Raw genomic sequence first — 17,903 nt, 5'->3', positions numbered from 1 at the left:
ATTAACTTTAAACTAAAAGGCAGAAGAAAAAGATTACAGAGAAGTTTAATCGTAATTCACAGCTTGGGTGTCATCCCTGCCCCCTGCAATAAAATACATCTATTTCAGATTATTTCCCCAATTCCAACGAACCTCATCTTCTAACCATATAGCAAGACCTTGCCTTGTCCAGAGCATGATACCAGGAACACTTCAAAAGAATACCAGGAAGATGCTAGCCTTCTCTTTCCTACCAAACAACTTAAGTTTTCCCTCCAGATCCTTTCTCCTGTCTTTTCCTTTGTCAGCAACAAACAGTTAAAAGTTTCGTGAGGCCTTTACACCTGGATCTCAAAGCTCCACACTGTCCCCTACAGTATCACATAGCCAGCTGTCTCTCTGTCTGAGCTTTCTAGAACATTCATCCACTCAGTACCTTCCAGTAGTGCAGAGAGTCTTGGGGTGGAACTGCTATTACAAAGACAGCATTTCTGTATGACACATCCTAGACTTTCCCCTGTAAGGGGCTTTCATTCTTCCATTCCAGATGCTACTCACCTGGACTTTTCTGGGATCCTTTTTACTACAGCACATCCAAGTCCTCAAATAGTTTATAGTTCTTGTGACTAAGGTTTCAAATTCTGTATTTATACACTTAGCCATCTGAAAAGCATATTTAATTTTATAACCAAAGATTTCTACTGAAATGACCATCATTCTCATGCACTCATATAGCACCAGGTCACAGAAAGATATATTTACATAAATAAAATTTTGCATCACTCATTTTTAAGAGCTTAAGGTGTTTCTCCCTCAGTGTTAAAGCTGGTTGGGTTGTGCAGCTGTAACTTCTATATCTGATATTCTTAAAAAGAAAAAAAGAAAAATCCTGCTTCTGCAGAACTGCATGAATTTCTTTTTTGACTAACGGACTTGCATCACAAGTTTTGTGGTTGTACTGGCCTACGTTTAAGTGGCTACAGAGCTCAGTTTTGCCCCCTCTTTTTTTTTTTTTTTTTTTTTTTTTTTTTTTACTTTTGCACTTAGCAGACTTCTATCTCTCCATGCATATTACAATTTGTATAGGAAAGGGCCTCTTTACTTGATTTCTATTCTAATTTCCATCATCACAGCAATTTATCCATTGGAGTGTTCGAGTAGAACGCATACATATTCTTAAACACTGTAAGTGTTTTTACACTCCATCTGAAATTAAGTTAGGCCTCACAACCACTTTGTAAACTCAGAGAAGCAGCTATGGACTAAAAAATTTTCGTGGACTGGCTGCACAGCTGAAATTTTTTTTTTTTTTTTAATTTAACATTTTCCATATGGTAATTGAGAATCTTCAAGCAGTGCTGTTCTGAACCTGCCAAATGTCTTAAAAGACAGACTACATATGGATTTCTTTCTTTCTTACTAGGAGATATTCTGTCTACAGGAGTTAAGTACAGAAACGAGACAATGTCCCTGATGAAATGTGCTTTTTCATATGAAAATGGAAGAGTTCTATTCAACATAAATATCTGGTCTTCAGTACCTATTCATGCCACCTGAGAGCAAAGGAGTGGAACACTGAATGATTAACAACTATACTACAGAACTACTTCAACACATTCATTTTTCAAGAGTTAACATTTTACCTTTTTATGCAAGTAACATGCTTTATAATAGGAATAATGTCATAGGAAATTTATCATTTACTCATCGATTTATCACTATTTCAAGTACATTAAAAACCAGGTACTGTACTTAAGTTTTTAAATAAAACAATACTAGAATCCATTATCTCTGGAATGGATCACATTCATTATATTCACAAGTACTCACTTCTCCACCCAGAGTACAGAAACTATTTTTACATCCATCTTCTGTGCTTTTCTCCATGTAGACAAACGTCCATCTTTGAAGACTACGTGGGTCACATGCTTGTTCAAAGTTTTTGAAACCTGCAGAAGTACACAGAGAGCTCATCTTTAAGTTTGATAATCAGAAAATGCTAATGAAACTAGCTAGTGCAGTCTACTTTAATGTATAAACCACTAGCGTAAAAAGTTATTCTAAAGATTGTCAAGGACTCTTTTGATCTTTCCCATCTTTTCAAGAAGCCTCAAGCAATCAAAACTCAAGTCTTGTTAGTCAAGCCAATGCAATGCATGCTAGAGGGCTAGAGTAGCCTTTTGTTTTCAAACTTCTTTTCTCTAGGTTACCATTTTTATCTCCCTACTCCAGCTGTTTCACTAATCTTACAACGTTTTTATTTATGTAGCCCAACATAATTTCTTAAGCAACAGCCAGTACAGAAAGTAGTTGCCACTATCCAAAGAAATGCCAAATTACATCTTTTATTTAGCAAAGAAATCACAGTCTTAAAAAATACAGCTAACCTTATCCTTTAAACTAATTCTCATCAATAAAGATCACTTTTACTTTTGAGGGAAGGCTGAAGCTACTACAAACAAAAAATTTATATGGGAACACTTTAAAAAGTGAGAAATACAGAAAACTTAGGTCAGTACAGCTAATGTCATACCTGACATTTTCATTGTGTCATACAACTGATCAAATCTTCAGTTATCAGCCTCTATTGACAACTAAGAGAGAACCATTTTAGTTCTAGATACTCCATTCTTCACAACCAAGGTTTCCTTTTGTGGAGACTAAACATCCTATGCATAAAACTGTTTGATCGGTTGTTGTGACTGTTGACATGGTGAGATCAGTACAATTCATATTTTGAAGCGGCATCTTCTCAGCACAGCCAAATGGAAATAGCTGTGTAGCTGTCTGTTGCAGTCTCAGTTGCATCACTATACTTGGCTCCCAACATGTTGGATCTGTATTTGGCTTTAAGAACACTATTCAGCTTTTCTAAAAATTCCTGGTGGCAAGCTGATTTATTGCTTCTTGGAAGACAAAACCCATGATTTTTAAGTATCTAGGTATACAGGATTAATGAATCTCTTTTGGACTAAGTTATGACTCCAGATACAAATGCTTACTCACTTATGCTAGTATCCAGCTCACAGCCCATGTCCTAATAAGACAGATGCTTGATATAGCTTTGCCTCCAAATTATGGAGGAGCACCACCTTACACCTCCCTCTCATCTCTCCTGTCTCCTCCCTTACCCTGGACATCCTTCACTGCTCACCTGACCTTAGCTTGAGATGTCAAAAAAAGCAAAAAACTAATTGAGAGTTTTCTTCCTTTACAGACTGAGCCAAGTCAGTTTACTATCATGTGCTCAGCCCAATAAAAGGGAAGGAAGTGTCTGGAGTAGTAACAGAGCAGGACCACCCCTCTTCAGTCATAGGGATCTGCTAAATAGGCTCATCTGTATCATCTGCCTACACCTTTCACCATATCCAGCTACTTTTTGATCAACTTGAGGAATTCTGAAGCCTTATCCTTTGTCATATTTTCTGTGAGAAAAACCTAACATCATCAGAATTCCATAGATCTGACAGTATAGCACAAAAGAACAATATTTTTTACTCAAGTTATTTATTGAGAATTGTATTTGCTTTTATAATAAAACCAGTTATTCTACTGTTTTGTTGCACTGTCTCGGCTAAATTCATACAGAAAGAGAGGCTTTGGGGACATAAGCAAAACTTCCTACATTACAGTAGGATACACCTACACATGCCCACTTAAAAAGCACGGGGAGTTCACGCAAGTATTATTTAAAGCATGATGTGGGCTGTAAAAATCTCCATTAACGGCTGATAATGTGCAAGAAGGGAAGATGCCAGTTTGATTCTGGTCTCCGACTGAAATCATACAGCTGGCAATTAAACGTATTTTGCACCTACAAGTCAACCATACTTGATATGGAAAAAAAAAAAATAAAAAAAAAATCACTGAGACATATACAAAGACTCTTAGATGTATTTTTACTAGCACTTTCTGGACTTGAAGCACATTTGTAGGAAAGTGAATGGAAGAATCAAATGTCGTGGTACTTGGGTTAGAAAACATTGTAGTAACAACAGAGCAGCTACCTAGAAGTTAAAGAAAACAAAACAACATAATGTACCGCAGGTTTTTAACACTTAAGATTTGGTTTGCCCACAGCATGTGGCAAGCCCAATACTTCACAACAAATGCATGCTATCATACTAATATACAAAGAGGTTTATAGATATAGGGAGGCTTTAAATACATTTCCCTATTCTTAGGTCTGTGATTATCTTCCTTCCTGCACTTTAAAAACTCATACTACAAAGAAATATACATGACAAGCAGACCAAGCAAGCTAGTTTGTAATTAAGAGCTTTCTTATTCTATTTATTTCAAAATAGTTTCCTTACTTTTGCTCCCATATCAAGAAGTTGCTGTTCAAAGGTTTTCGAGTAATTTTCTGTTCTGTTAGATGACCAAACTTCTACAAATGCGGAAATACCTGGATCAGAAGAGAGAAAACAACAAACAGCTAATGAAGAATATACTATGGTAAAACTGGTTAAACTGCCTTTCCAGCAAAATTTTGCTTTTACACATATTGCATTCAGTAGCAAACACAGCTTTTAATAAACTGAGTATCAGATGTTAGCAGCAGAATGTTCTTTTTAGAGTAATTCTGTCCCTTAAATTAGTTGTAATGGAACAAATTTAGTAGTTTGACACTAGTTGCACAACTTTTCACTTGGTCTATTTAAAACACACTACCAGCTTAACAAGCAATGCAGTATCTTTACATGACTGCTTACCCTTATCATTACTTAATCACTGCTAATCTTCAGGTTAATCAAAAATTTTAAGACAGGTTGATGTAACACAAGTTACAGAACATAATGAAATAAACATAACAGAATTATGCCTTCCCCAAACTCCCAGAAAACTGCAGGAATATTACTTAACAATTTCCAATTGACTTCAAATTCCACCTTATTTATACTGAACCACCCCAAATTAAGTACACAGGGCCTAATACAATTTCATGTCAGCTGCTTTACGTAACTTTAGGTATATCGCATTTGAGTAGCTTCCTTTATCAACCAGATTAATAATCTTTTCAAGGAATTAAAACAGCCTTGGTTGAGAAGGTCTTCAAACAAATGAACCCAGATGTATTGACATGGAGGGATAAACAAATGAAACTCTTAACAATCCCTTCATTAATTTTACTTGGGACCAGCACTAAAGTGACATACAGCTCCATTGGCCATGTCAATTTCCCATTCTGAATGAAGAATTAGGAAAGTTACAGAAAACCGGAGGAATGCCAGTTCACCAAAACCAACTTCACACAAACTGCAGGCCTGACAACTCTCAAAACTCATGAATAGAATTGAAAGTGTCAATTTAAAAGGGTCATCCTTGGCAAACATTGCTTAATTTTCTTCATTACTACGTATGTCCTTCTGATTCATTATTACGTAGCGTCATCCGTCTTCTTTCTAAATGAAAACCAGAATCACGCTCCAACAACTGAAGTACTTAGATAAAGATTAACGTTTTTTATAAGTGCTAGAAATACTTTTAACATACAAGAGAAATATGAAACACAAACCACCTCCTTAGCCAAACTACAGGGAAAAATCTTATTATCAGTACTAGGACTTCAGATGTACATGAGAAGACAAGTCTACTCCAATGTGCTTTTTATCGTGTTCATTCTACTACTGGACCAGGGCAGCTGTTGCCAGAGTTCCTTTTTTTCTTGATTGTTCTACTGTGAAAAATATTGCACTTGCATTTGAAAAAACACTACCTTCCTTTTAACATCAAATATTTTAGAACCGTCATAGTTATAACTCTGCTAGAAAAACAGGTTGGAGCATTTCAACGAAGGTCAAACTAGGAACTCAGAGGAACATTACTTCAAAGCTGCGTGCACCTGCGATAGGATCAAAGGTATATTTTAGAATAATTAGCCAATTTTAGCTAATTAAATATACTCCAACAAAAGACAGGCACTTTGTAGTTTTTGTACAGTGGATGTAAAGAAAAACAAGGAAGGGTTTGGAGCTTTCTTCAACTAGAAGAGCTCTGCGTAGAGCTCAGTTCTTGCAAAGGGCAACTTACGCTAGAGGGACTCAGAGAAGGCGACGATAGCGGGGGAAAAACAGACATCAGAGGGCAACCTAGTGAGGCTGAAATTTAGAAAGACGCAGAAGAAACCACACAGTGCCAAGCCGCGACTGACCAGGGCAGGAAGAGCCAGGCGGGCACCCACGCGTGGCGGCAGAGGCGGGGGGCGGCAGCACCGGCCAGCGCCGTACCGGGAGCCCCCCAAGGGGCACTCGCTCCCTCCCCGACCCGAGGGAGGCTTCCAGCCCTGCCCGCGCCGGCGGCCGCACGCCCCGGCCGGGCCTGCCGCCGGGCACAGCCCGCGTCCCACCGGGGCAGGCCGGGGACCGCCAGGCCCCGCCGCGGGTTTCGGGCGGATTCGCCCGAAATCAGTCAGAACGGCTCCGGGGCGAAGTCCGCTCCGCGCGGGATTGCCTCCCACCCGCGGGGACGGCCACGCCACGAGATCGAGCTGAAGGGTGACCCGAGACAGACTCGGCGCTGGGCCGCCCGCAGGGAGAGGACCGGGCGGGGAAGGAGGCGAGCGGCCCCTCGCCCGCCAGGCCCGGCCGCTCTCTGACAGCAACCACCGGAAAAAGGGCCGCACGGCGACGGGGCGCAGGGACAGCGCTGGAAAACCGGCCCGCCCCAGCCCGGCGGCTCCCCTCAGCCGGCCCTGGCCCCGCACGGCGCACGAGCCGGTACCTTTCAGGACGGGCTCCATTAGCGGCGCAGCACCGAGGGGGCTCCGGTACCCGCCACCGTTCAAACGCCCTTCCGCGCGCCGCCGCCGGGCCTGCGCGCCGTCTGCTGCGCCGCGCCCCCGCCGCGCCTGCGCCTTGCGCCGGGCCGCCGGTAACCGGCCGTGCTGGGCCCGCGCGCCGGCGGCGGTGTGGCGGGAGCGGTTCCGGGGGGGTTGAGCGGCCGTGGCCGGTGAGGGGGAGCCTGTGGGCAGGGCCCGGCTGGCGGTGTGAGGGACGGCCCTCGGGCGTCGCCGGTGTCCCGGCCCGCAGAAGTCAGGGACGCGGAGCAGTTCTGACGTCCTGGAAGGCCTTTGCGGGGATAGGCGTGCTCTGTCCAGCCGGCTCCAGCCGAGCGGTAGCGCTGGGGGAGCCTCCGGACGGCCGAACGCTGCCGAAAACAGTGTTTTGGAAAGCCAAACGATAAGTGAATTTTCTGTGTCTACGTCCACCATGAGGAGTCCTCAGGAGGCTTCTCTGAAGAATTTTAGTTTGCAGGAAGGTGCGTCAGAGAGCCAGTGTCCTTCCAGCTCTCTGGTGGCTCAACTGCAGTGTCTGAAGTGAGAAAGGTAACAGAGAAAGCCAGCAAAATGGGGATTAGCAAACGGGCACGGCCAGGCCGTATTTACTGAAGCATCCAAAATTACCTGAGGGCAACTGTACTATTAGCTAGAGTAAGCTCACCATTACCTGAAATGGCCTTGGTGCTAGAGTAGCAAGTGTGGTACCAGAGGGAAGTAAGAGAGAGAAAACCTGATGTCTTCCCCAGGAAAACCTGATAAAATTTATAATAAAATAATGGAATTAGTGAGCATAGGGTTTATAAAAAAGAAAGAAGGAGCACATCTTTTTTAAAGGAAAATGATGCTGCACAACTTTATTATGCAGCTCGTATAGCTTTATCATGCAACTCACACAGCTCAGAAGCACAGGCATTGCTATATAGTTGTATAAATCAGTGCTGTTCTGAAATCTTCAATGTGCAGTCCTCGTTTCTCTGTCTGAAAAATAATACAGCAGAAATAGAAAAACAGTAGAGATGCAAAACAAGGATACTGCATGATTTCCATATGAGAAGTAGCTATTTAGACAAAGACTCATCAGCCTGGGAAAGGAATGGCAGAAGGCAGATGTGCTGGAGGTCCCTAAAATCATGAGCGTGTGGAGAAGGTGAATGCGGAGCGGTGTGTTGCCAACAAGAACTAGCAGGCACCAAATGAAACTAGCAGATGGGGTCTTCTCAGAAGAGATGTTTCCGCATTGCACTTCATCAGGCTGTGGAAGTGTGTCCAGAGTGCTGGCAAACCATGTAGTTTCTAGAAACAAATTCAGCAAATTCGTGAAATCCATCTTAGGACTATCAAAAACGTACAAAACCACCTTCACCTCAGTAAAACCCTGAACTGCAGACTGCTGCACTCTGACAAGGTATAGTGAACAATTTGGGGTTTTCTTTTCTTTCATTCTTTCTTCAGTCATCTCCCACTGGAGAGACAGCGCTGACCTAAAAAGGCTTTGGTGTGGTCTGTTACACTCACTGTAATGGATAGGCTCAAAACTTAACTCTTGACCTCTAGGAGTCTACCAAGCAGGTTGCTATACCGATGCTATTTACGATATCTTAATCTAGTATGTAATATTTTAGCATTGATACAGTTTGTTTAATTTCCAGGGCATTAATATGACCCCAGATCTATGGCATGTGTTGAGCACAAGCTCTTAGGTCCTCCGTCTTCTGAACCTGTGACAGACTTCCTTTCACTTACGTATTCACTGTGTGAATAAAGTGACCAGTCAATCTACATATATATGTCTGTATGTATTTAGTTATCCTTTGTACTTCTGTCAGTATGTTACACAGCTCTTTGCTAGGAAATAATGAAATATTTTTACAAAGGTTCTCAACTGTAGCTCAAGGAAAAGGGAGTCTTGTCTTAATGCAGTGTCTATGAACATTGGTCTGAAGGCAATTCCAGAAGTGGAGGTAGGGGAGATTTAAATGTACGCTGTCAGAGAGATTCAGTTCTCAACGCTGTTGGAGATAACCTTCTGCTCAGTGAGAGCTCTGTTGTGTATGGGGATATAGAAATGATAACATTGAAGAGGCAGCATTTAATCTCTGAAACTCTGGCCCCACTGAAATTAATGGGAGTCTTGTCACTGAGTTAGTGCTTCCTTAGATTCAGAACCATTTCTAAATTAGTGATTATGGGTAGAATAAGTAGCTGTGAGCTTTCAATGGAGTTTGGAAACACACGTCATGAAACTGGGGTGTTCAGGAAATTGTCAAGCAGATCAAATGCTGTTAAGCATGTGTAAATAACATTAGTTCAAAACTGGGCACACCCACACAATCTCTTTGGACTGGTATGGGATAGGAACCTGTCTAATGTGCTAACACATCAGCTAAGATAGTACCACCTGTGAGAGACTGAAAGAGTTAATGTCTCAAACATTGTGGTGGGGCAAGTTCTGCATAACAACGAACCTGCATAACAGTGAACCTCAGGTGAAGATGCTGGTCAGCAACAGGATGTGGAGGCCAGGCCAGACGGTGCTGGAGGGTGCGCAGTTCCCTGTTCTGATGTGCTGAGCAGGGCAGATCACCATGTACGGCCAAAGATCAAACAGCGGTCATGCCTGCAGGGAGGGAGAAGTTACTACCCAAACGACCCCCAAGCCCACCCACCCATTTCCCAGAGGTTCTGCAAACACAAATCATGCATGACACCTAATTAGCCTAATGAGTTTGAGTGCCCACCAGAAGGAGGGGCAAGGATGATAAAAGGACACAAATTGAAACACTACATATATGTGCCCTTCGGAACTGGACCTCTAGGCTGGTGGGACTGACGCTGGACCCAGGGCTGGTGAAATCTTTCTCTTTTCCTCTCTCTTTTTCTCTTCCTCTCTCTTTCTCTTTTTTTCCATAAGCCCTACACTTCATCCCTTTAGACATAAAACTGTTGACCACGTCTGGGACTAGGAGTGGATCTAGCTGCCCCGACGCTCCTTTCTGAGAAGGAGTCTAGAAAGCAAGGGGGTCCACTCTGAACCTCGTGACTCAACAGGAGGGCTCTCCTTATTTTCCACCCTGAATTGATATATATGCAGTTATGGTTTACTGAGGTAGTTTCATGCCAATTCCTGTTGTGAGAAACCCCGCCACCTACTGTTATGCTTTCCAAGTTCAGGCTGCTTCTTACTGTTATGCCTTCCAAGTTCAGGCTGCTTCTGCCATAAATAAAATGTTTAATTGATTGTTTGGTGTCGCTTCACCTTAATTTAGCCTGAGGGAATTCTGAACTCACCATGACCCCTCCCTGGTCTGTCCAGCACGGGTTGTGACACCACCATAAGAAAATAGTGGTACTATCTTCACCATGTCCATGAATACTACAGGTTTTGTGACTAGTTTTCCAGCCGTGTCAGTGGGATCATTCAGCTCAATCCACATGACCAGAGCTGACACAAAAAAAAGGATCCTACAGCCAGTGGTTCTAATAAAAGTAAAATCTGGAGAGAGGGAAATTTCAGCATAATTAAAATCCATCAATCTGTACATATGTGTCCAGGCATAGTACTTAATCTAGGATACAAGACTGAAGACCTTCGGTAAAAAAAATGCAGGCTGTATTTGAGCCTTTAAGTGAAAAGTAGTACCAGGTTTTTTAGACTCTAAAGGGAAATATGCTGAAATGTACAATTATACCTGTGTGCTCTGATCCTACATTGGTAGAGACCATGAAGAGTAGTAGCTGCAAGATGGTACAGCTCGTTATCAGGGCAGACTAGGACTACTCATGAGAACACTGGACTTGGGATACCCACCTTTTTATTACAGAGACAAATACATACAATTTATACATACAATGAATTTACAGTTTTGTCTTAAACTGGTCAAGTTTTGACTTCACAGGTACTTAAGCTTTACAAAAACTTCATTCTCAATGGTGACAAAACTTGAAAATTCCACTGGTAGTTAATAGCTGTCTGTTCTTGTGCCAGTATTGTCTTTCTGTCAGTTCCTCCTTAGCATTTATTGTCCTGTAGTACTTACAGAAAGCAGCAATATATTTTTACAGCTGCTACTTTACCAGTTTGAATACATCAGGGTGGTTTAGCTTTTGTGACATAATGAACTCCTGAAAATGACAACAAATGGGGCGGAAATAAACTTAATGTAAGTGCCCTCTTAATAGGCTTGTTGTTTGGGTTGATGATGCGCAATTTCATGGTGTCTATAAAGTTAGGAATGTAGCATAAACTGTTAGATTGACATGGTTTCTGTACAGTCAGTACTTACTAGGATAGGTTATAGAATGCTGCACCGGGAAGAAAGAGTTTTACAGGTTACATTATATTGAAAAAGGAAGGACCAGTGAAAGTTACATTTCAGTTGACCTCCTAATCAAAAAGAAGTAGTAGTCCCAAAGAAGTAAAAGTCCTGTGAACACCTAAATGTTTCCCAGGCATCCAAACAATCTTGAAGGTCTAAAAAAAAAAACCTACAATGCAGTGTTTTTTCAATATTAAGTAAAATATAAAAAGGAGCTATATTCTCAAGTATTTCTTTGGCAATTCAAAAGATTCCCTCTCAGCTAGTCCTTAATTGATTGATACAAATTGGAACGGATCATTGGGATGGTATTTTGTAAGGCTGTACCACAGAGACAAGGTGAATTTCTCAGAAATTTCGAAGTTCAGATGGTAGGCTATGAATTACTCCCTAAGACTGGACATTAAGCATGTGAAAGATACCTAGAACAATTAAGGAGGTTTGCTATTATTAAGTATAATCTAATTCTGTGTATTGATTGGAGGTGTTTGTTTCGTTGGTTGGTTGGCTTTATGGGCCTGTTTCCAATTTGGACAAACAACAGTTTTAACCTTTAGTATTTTTCTTCATTCTTAAATTTCCAAGTGTGAGTCATGAGTCTCAGATAAACTTAAGAAGTTGGGGTGCATTACTTCCCCTAAAGTAGTAAATCCTAGTCGGCCAATCTGTGTATTTAACACCTGAATGCTTGTATACCAAAACATGTTTGGAGTTAATCTTCTCTACAATGCTACTTGACCATTACAGATGCAGAGATGGGGAAAAAGTGCTCAGAGGAGGTGCAAACTTGCATGTTGCCTTCATGGAGGAAGCCCCAGAAAGCACCTCTGATTGTCCACATCAACTATCATAGTCTCCTCTGACAAAGTAGACTCATTTTCTGAGTAACCCTAACAGTTCTTGTCTGTGCCTATTTCAGTTTGCATGGCACTTTCTTAAGTAGCATACAAAATTGTATATTGTTTTAGCTGCCATGTACCATGACGTTAATACTGGACTTCTAGACATACTTTACATAATCCACCCTAGGATCGTATGTGCCTTTTCTCAGGGCCACATAATCATTCTGCGATAGACTAGTATTTCCAGCTGATGAGATCTGACATTGTAGCTGCTTGTTTATTAGTTTCTAATTTCATTGCATTCCAGTATGTGAGCTCATCCAATTGTTTCTGTATTCCTGTCTGCCTGTGTTTTAATAAAGCCTCTGTTCAGGCCATCTGCAAATCTCGTTAGCACACACTTTCTTTATTTCCAAGCTCATAATTAAAATAGTAATTAAGATGGCATCTTAACTGGATCTAAGACTTAACTGGAGCCACGACTGGGTCTTAACTGCTCCTTCAGGATATCCATTAGAATCTTCTTTAGTTCTCCCTCTGCTGTGACCCATCTTATCCCTTTCTACCTTCCCCATTTAGGACTTGAACAAACCTCCTTCATATGCAGTAATAACTTAACATACATCAAATGGTTTATTAAAGCAACATATGTTTGATCTTTATTACCTTTGTCTAGAAAACAATTTTCTTATGAAAAAGAGGTATATGCTAGCATGATCTCAGAAATCCTAATTTATGCAATTGACAATTCTTGTCCCTTCCCTATGCCACATGTTGCCCCTAAATGCCTTTTCCTTTTTCCTGTCCTAGTTGGTATAGAAGTCAGCAAAATTGTTCCTGACCAGTTAGCACCAGGAAGACATCTTTGAGCCCAGGAATGGCCACCTCCAGCTGGATAGAACTGAATTTTGATGACAGTGGAATTACAGGCCAGGAAACCAGCTGAAAGTGGTGCTTATATAGCTCAAAATTGAGGCCATACTAGTGAAAGGCAACTCTGATGCTGCCATTTTTTGTACCACATAGTAATCTGGCACACATGCTGGCAGTAGTTTGTGTTGAACTGTTGTAAATAAGATAGAGGAGTCATGCCTCAGTAGTTTCAGAAGCATTGTAGTCTCATTGCTTCTCCACAAGCAGAATGTCTCCTGAGATTGCCAATAGTGGCTTGTATGTTTTCCTGTTCTCCTCCTTTGACTGATGCTTAAAAAGCCACATTTTAGCTTTCCACTTCTGTTCCACAGAACAATGAAAGCTTTTCTGTTTTACAGAGTAATTAAATCTAAACAGACAAGGAGAAATTCTTATCACTTATTTTCCCTGTTTATTTTAGTATATATTATATAGAGTTTTAGTATATATTAGTAAAACAAGCAAAGGAAAAAAATAGAGTTTTTTAATAGCCATTGTGAGCAATATTGGGAAGAAAAAAGTTCCATAAGCTTGTCAGATGGATATGTATTTATCATTGTCAAAAACCTTTACTGATAGTCTCGCTCCTTATTTGTGTTTGATGGAATGTGGAAAAAATTATGAGAGACATTTATTTCTTGTCACAAAGAAAGTGTAATATTATGGATCATGTAGTCTTACCAAATTGTTAAATGTTCTCATCAATGAGATGACTTTGTTCATTTTCCAATACTGATGTTCATGATCAAGAAAATGACATGAAGTATGAGACCTTCTTCAGGAAAGGAAAAAGCAGTTAATTTTTTTTCTTTCAGCTGAGGCAGTGACACCAATTTTATTTTCTCTTTCTACCCTGTAATTTCAGAAATCATGCCTTTCAGATCCACAGCTAATCTGCTGACACAGCACTAGCTTTATTTTGAGTTTGTGAAACACTGATGATAGAATAGAGACCTACCCTTGTTAAGTTTTAGCTCACCCAGTAAGACAATGTCTTTGACATACTATGACCCCAAAGGCCTATCACGGAAGAAAAACACAGCACCATGCTGAAAAATAACAGCCCATCATGTAATTGAGAGCATGACTCAACAACATGCTAATAAGCAGGTGTCTGTGTTGTTTGTGCTGGTGCGGAAGGCTTATGCATCTGCCCTCTGAACAGTTTTCACTGCCTGCAGTTCAGGCTATGACTACAGCTGTGAAGGGGTGGGAAAGCCAGTTTATCTGACCTCTGTACTAATATTCTGTGCTGAAGGTTTGTGATTTTTCCCAAGCAATGCAGAACTGGACTACTGAGCACAGGCTGCTTGCTTTTCATACAACGCTGTGGAGATGCAGATATGGACTATGGAAGACAGCATTAAGGACAAGTATCCAAAATGCCTCATGATCATATTCTCACTTGGCAAAGCAACCCAAAAGGTACCATTTAAAAACACTGTCCCGTTGTGTGTGTTCAGGCAGGTCTTGGTGATCCATGTGAGAGCAGTTTAAGAGGTTTCCATCTCCTGCTGTGAGCTCCACAGTTTACGTGAGTCTCAGGAAAAGTGATGGTAGGGTAAATTTGGAGTTCAGGCTGTGAACTGAGGCAGGAAAGGCACTGATTCACATTTGCTGCAGCTGACTCAGCTCCTGAAGCAGTGCACATAGCAAAGGGAACACTGGTAAGTGTGAACTTCTATCTCCCTGACATGAATGACGAAAACTCATTTGAAGGCATCTAAAGTGCTTTACTTGCCAACTGGAGCTTCTGACAGGTATTAAGGATGAAGTGATACACACAGGAAAGGAGCGCTCTGTTACTATCTCTTCAGGAATAGACAGCAAAACAAGGAACGCTACTACACTTGTAACTATAGTTTGCCCACATCCTGTCCGCAGGTCTTGTCTCCTAAGTTACATAGGGTATAGTAGAGTTCAGGTTCAGAGAAGCATGACTGGCATGATCAAAGGTATGCGGTAGATTCTGTATGATTAAGTGGGCCTCAAAATGGACTTGAAAACAGTCAACTGAGGGGAGGATATAAAAAGGGGTGTACAGAATGATAAGCGGCCTGGAGAGGAGGACTGAGGAGAGGCTGTTTACTCTCTCTTCCCAATAAAGAAGTAGGGGCATCAAAAGAAATCAGCAGAAGGCAGATTCATAACAAAATGAAAAAAGAGTTTTTTTCCGCACAAGAGGAACTTAAACTGTCGAACTCCTGGCAGCTGGGTGTTGTGGATGACAGAAGTGGTCACAGAATTCAGATGGAGGCTGGAAGGAAAATATACTGGGAGCCACTAAATATATCACAACTATGCCTAGTTCAGGAAATCCTGAAGCCATAAATAGGCTGAGACTCTTATCTGAGACAGGTTACTGGGTTAGGTAAACTCTGACACAGAATACATATTCTTATGTTTCTGAAGTTCCAATTTGTGAGAGCCTTGATGCTGTAAGAATGGAATCCATTAAGTTTGTGAATGACTCCAACTGGGAGGTGTGGTCAGTATTCCTGAGTGTAAGACTGTTATTCAGAGGGACCTGAATGGGCCAATGGGAACCTCATTAAATTCAACAAGGATATATCCAAAGTCCTACACCTGGGCAGGAAGGACCTCTGGCAGTAATATTGTCCGGTTTGGGTTCTTCCTGTACAAGAAAGACATGGGTAAACTGGAGCAAGTTCAGTGAAGGGCCATCAGGATGGCTGGAACATGAGTCCTTTGAGGAGAGACTGAGGGAGCTGGGCAGCCAAGAAATGAAGCAGGTTGCCCAGAGGGGTTGTGGAGTATCAGTTCTTAGAGGTTTTCGAGAGCCGAGTGCACGAAGACCCAAGCAAACATTGTCTCAGTTCAGTGTTGCACCTGACTAGACAGACTCCCAAGATCCCTTCCAACTGGATTTATCCTTTAATTCTATGAATTTTCAGCTAGATCACCTCCCCGAACTAGGTCACCGCATGACTTCTTGAGCAACAGTGCCTGTGTGAACCAGGGGACAGGGCCATGTGATTGAGGGAGGGGCTGAAGCACGTCTGACATGGACCAGTGTAAGCTGCTGTGGAACTGCACCCTCACAGCAATCCATGACATCTTTCACCTCGTGCTGTAGATCAGGCCAGTGTTCTAAAGGTGGAACAAAACCACCTGCAACCTGATCTTTTAGAGAAGAACAGGTCTGCTGACTCCTTGGGGCCCGAGTTAAAGATGTGATGAGAAAACTTCTTACCCTGGTATGGCCCTCAGATTATTATCCATTATTGATTTTTCACGTAGGCAGTGATGAAGTTGCAGTAAGAAGTCCAAGGGCAAACAGGAAAGGTTAAGGGATCAGGAGCACAAGTAGTGTTCTCCTTTGTCCTTCCAGTTGCAGGGAGTGATGAGGGAAGAAACAGGAAAACTCAGCATATCAATACCTGGTTCTGAGACTGGTGTCACCAGCAGAATTTGGGGTCTTTTGATCATGGGTTGGTCTACATGACACCAGGCCTGCTGGCAACAGATGGGGTATGCCTGTCTCAAAGAGGGAAAAGGATCTTTGCGCAGGAGTTAGCAGGGCTCATTGAAAGAGCTTTAAACTAGTTTTGAAGGGGGAAAGGGATAAAACCAGGCTCACTAGAAATAACTGTGTGGGCAGCACGCCTATGCTTGAGGGACAGTGTGCTAGTGAGGTCCATGATGTACTCAGTACACTGGAGCGCATTTGAAATGTCTTTATACTAATGTGTGCAGCATGAGGAGTAAGCAAGAGGAGCTAGAAGCTTTGGCCCAGTCCCAGAGCTATGACATCATTGGCATAAGCAAATCCTGGTGGGATGAGTCTTGTGACTGGGGTGCCGTGGTGGATAGTTATAAGCTCTTCAAGAGGGATAGGCAGGGCAGGCGAGGCGAGGGGGTGATGCTGTATGTAAGGGAGGGGTTGGATTGTGTGGTGCTTACAGTTGGCGACGACACAGTTGAGAGCCTTCAGGTAAGGATGAAGGGGAAAGCAAATAAAGAGGATGTTGTTGTGGGAGTCTACCACTGACCACTCAGCCAGGGTGATGACACCAATGAATTATTCTACAAGGAATTAAGGGCTATGTCTAGATCAACTACCATTGTCCTTATGGGTGATTTTAACTTCCCAGACATCCACTCGCAATATCATACAGCAGACACAAACAGATCCAGGAAATTTCTGAAGCATGTTGAAGGTAACTTCTTGGTGCAGGTACTAAGGGAGCTGACTAGGAAAGGTGCCCTCCTAGATTTGTTGTTTGTAAACAGAGAAGGACTTGTGGGTGAAGTGGTAATTAGTGTCTGTCTTGGTGACAGTGACCACAAAGTAGTTGAGTTTCAAATTGTTGGCAATAGGAGAAAAACTGCCAGCAAAACTTCAACCCTGGATATGGGGAGAACAGACTTTGGGCTGCTGAAGGAGCTAGTTAGTAAGGTCACCTGGGAATCTGCTTTTGAAGGTATTGGGGTCCATGAATGCTGGTCACTTTTTAAGAGCCATCTCTTAAGAGCACAGGAACAGGCAATTCCCAAGTGTTGGAAGTCAAGCAAGCGGCACAGAAGGCTGGCTTGACTGAGCAGGGATCTTCTAGAACTTAGAAAAGGAAAGTGTATGGACATTGGAAGCAAGGACACCAGCATGGGACGACTACAGAGATGCTGTTCACCACTGTAGGGAGAAAATTCTTCCATCCAGAGCTTGATTAGAGTTCAAGCAGGCCAGCACTGTGAAGGACAACAAAACAGGCTTTTTAAAATACATTAATAGCAAAAGGAGAGTCAGAGGTAACATTGATCCATTGCTTGATGGGGTCGGTCACCTCACAAATAGGGACATAGACAAAGCAGATGTTTAATGCCTTCCTAACCTCTGTCTTCAACACCAATGATGGGCCCTGGGACCCCTGGAGCCCTGTGTTGGAAGACTGTGACTGGGGCCATGTTAAACTCCCAGGCAACCCTGAACTTGTTCGAGACTTGCTGCTCCATCTGGATGTGCATAAATCTATGGGGCCCGATGCGATTCATCCCAGGGTACTGAAGGAGCTGGCTGATGTCATTGTGGGACCTCTGTCTATTATTTTTCAA

At 42.2% G+C, this 17,903-nt stretch overlaps 1 protein-coding gene across 6 annotated transcripts in view; it reads right to left on the bottom strand.

Moving 5' to 3' along the window:
- Positions 1 to 6,823, bottom strand: part of MCPH1 (microcephalin 1) — a 129,438-nt gene extending 122,615 nt beyond the window's left edge. For 4 of the 6 annotated variants that reach the window (XM_030037524.2, XM_041128834.1, XM_030037526.2 and 1 more), the window contains exons 1-3: positions 6,703 to 6,821; positions 4,296 to 4,387; positions 1,810 to 1,928 (exon numbers count right to left, since the gene is read on the bottom strand). In XM_030037524.2, coding sequence (XP_029893384.1) covers positions 1,810 to 1,928; positions 4,296 to 4,387; positions 6,703 to 6,721 — 230 coding nt within the window. In that variant the 5' untranslated portion in view covers positions 6,722 to 6,821. Of the gene's footprint in view, positions 1 to 1,809; positions 1,929 to 4,295; positions 4,388 to 6,702 lie in introns of those variants that run through there. The other 2 variants (XM_030037523.1, XM_030037527.2) reach the window with 2 other exon arrangements.
- Positions 6,824 to 17,903: the final 11,080 nt, after the last annotated feature.

This window comes from Aquila chrysaetos, chromosome 15 (genome assembly GCF_900496995.4).
Source record: "Aquila chrysaetos chrysaetos chromosome 15, bAquChr1.4, whole genome shotgun sequence".
NCBI classification, from domain to species: Eukaryota; Metazoa; Chordata; class Aves; order Accipitriformes; family Accipitridae; genus Aquila; species Aquila chrysaetos.
Note: the sequence above shows the minus strand (reverse complement) of the source record. Positions and strands in the feature narration are given on the sequence as shown.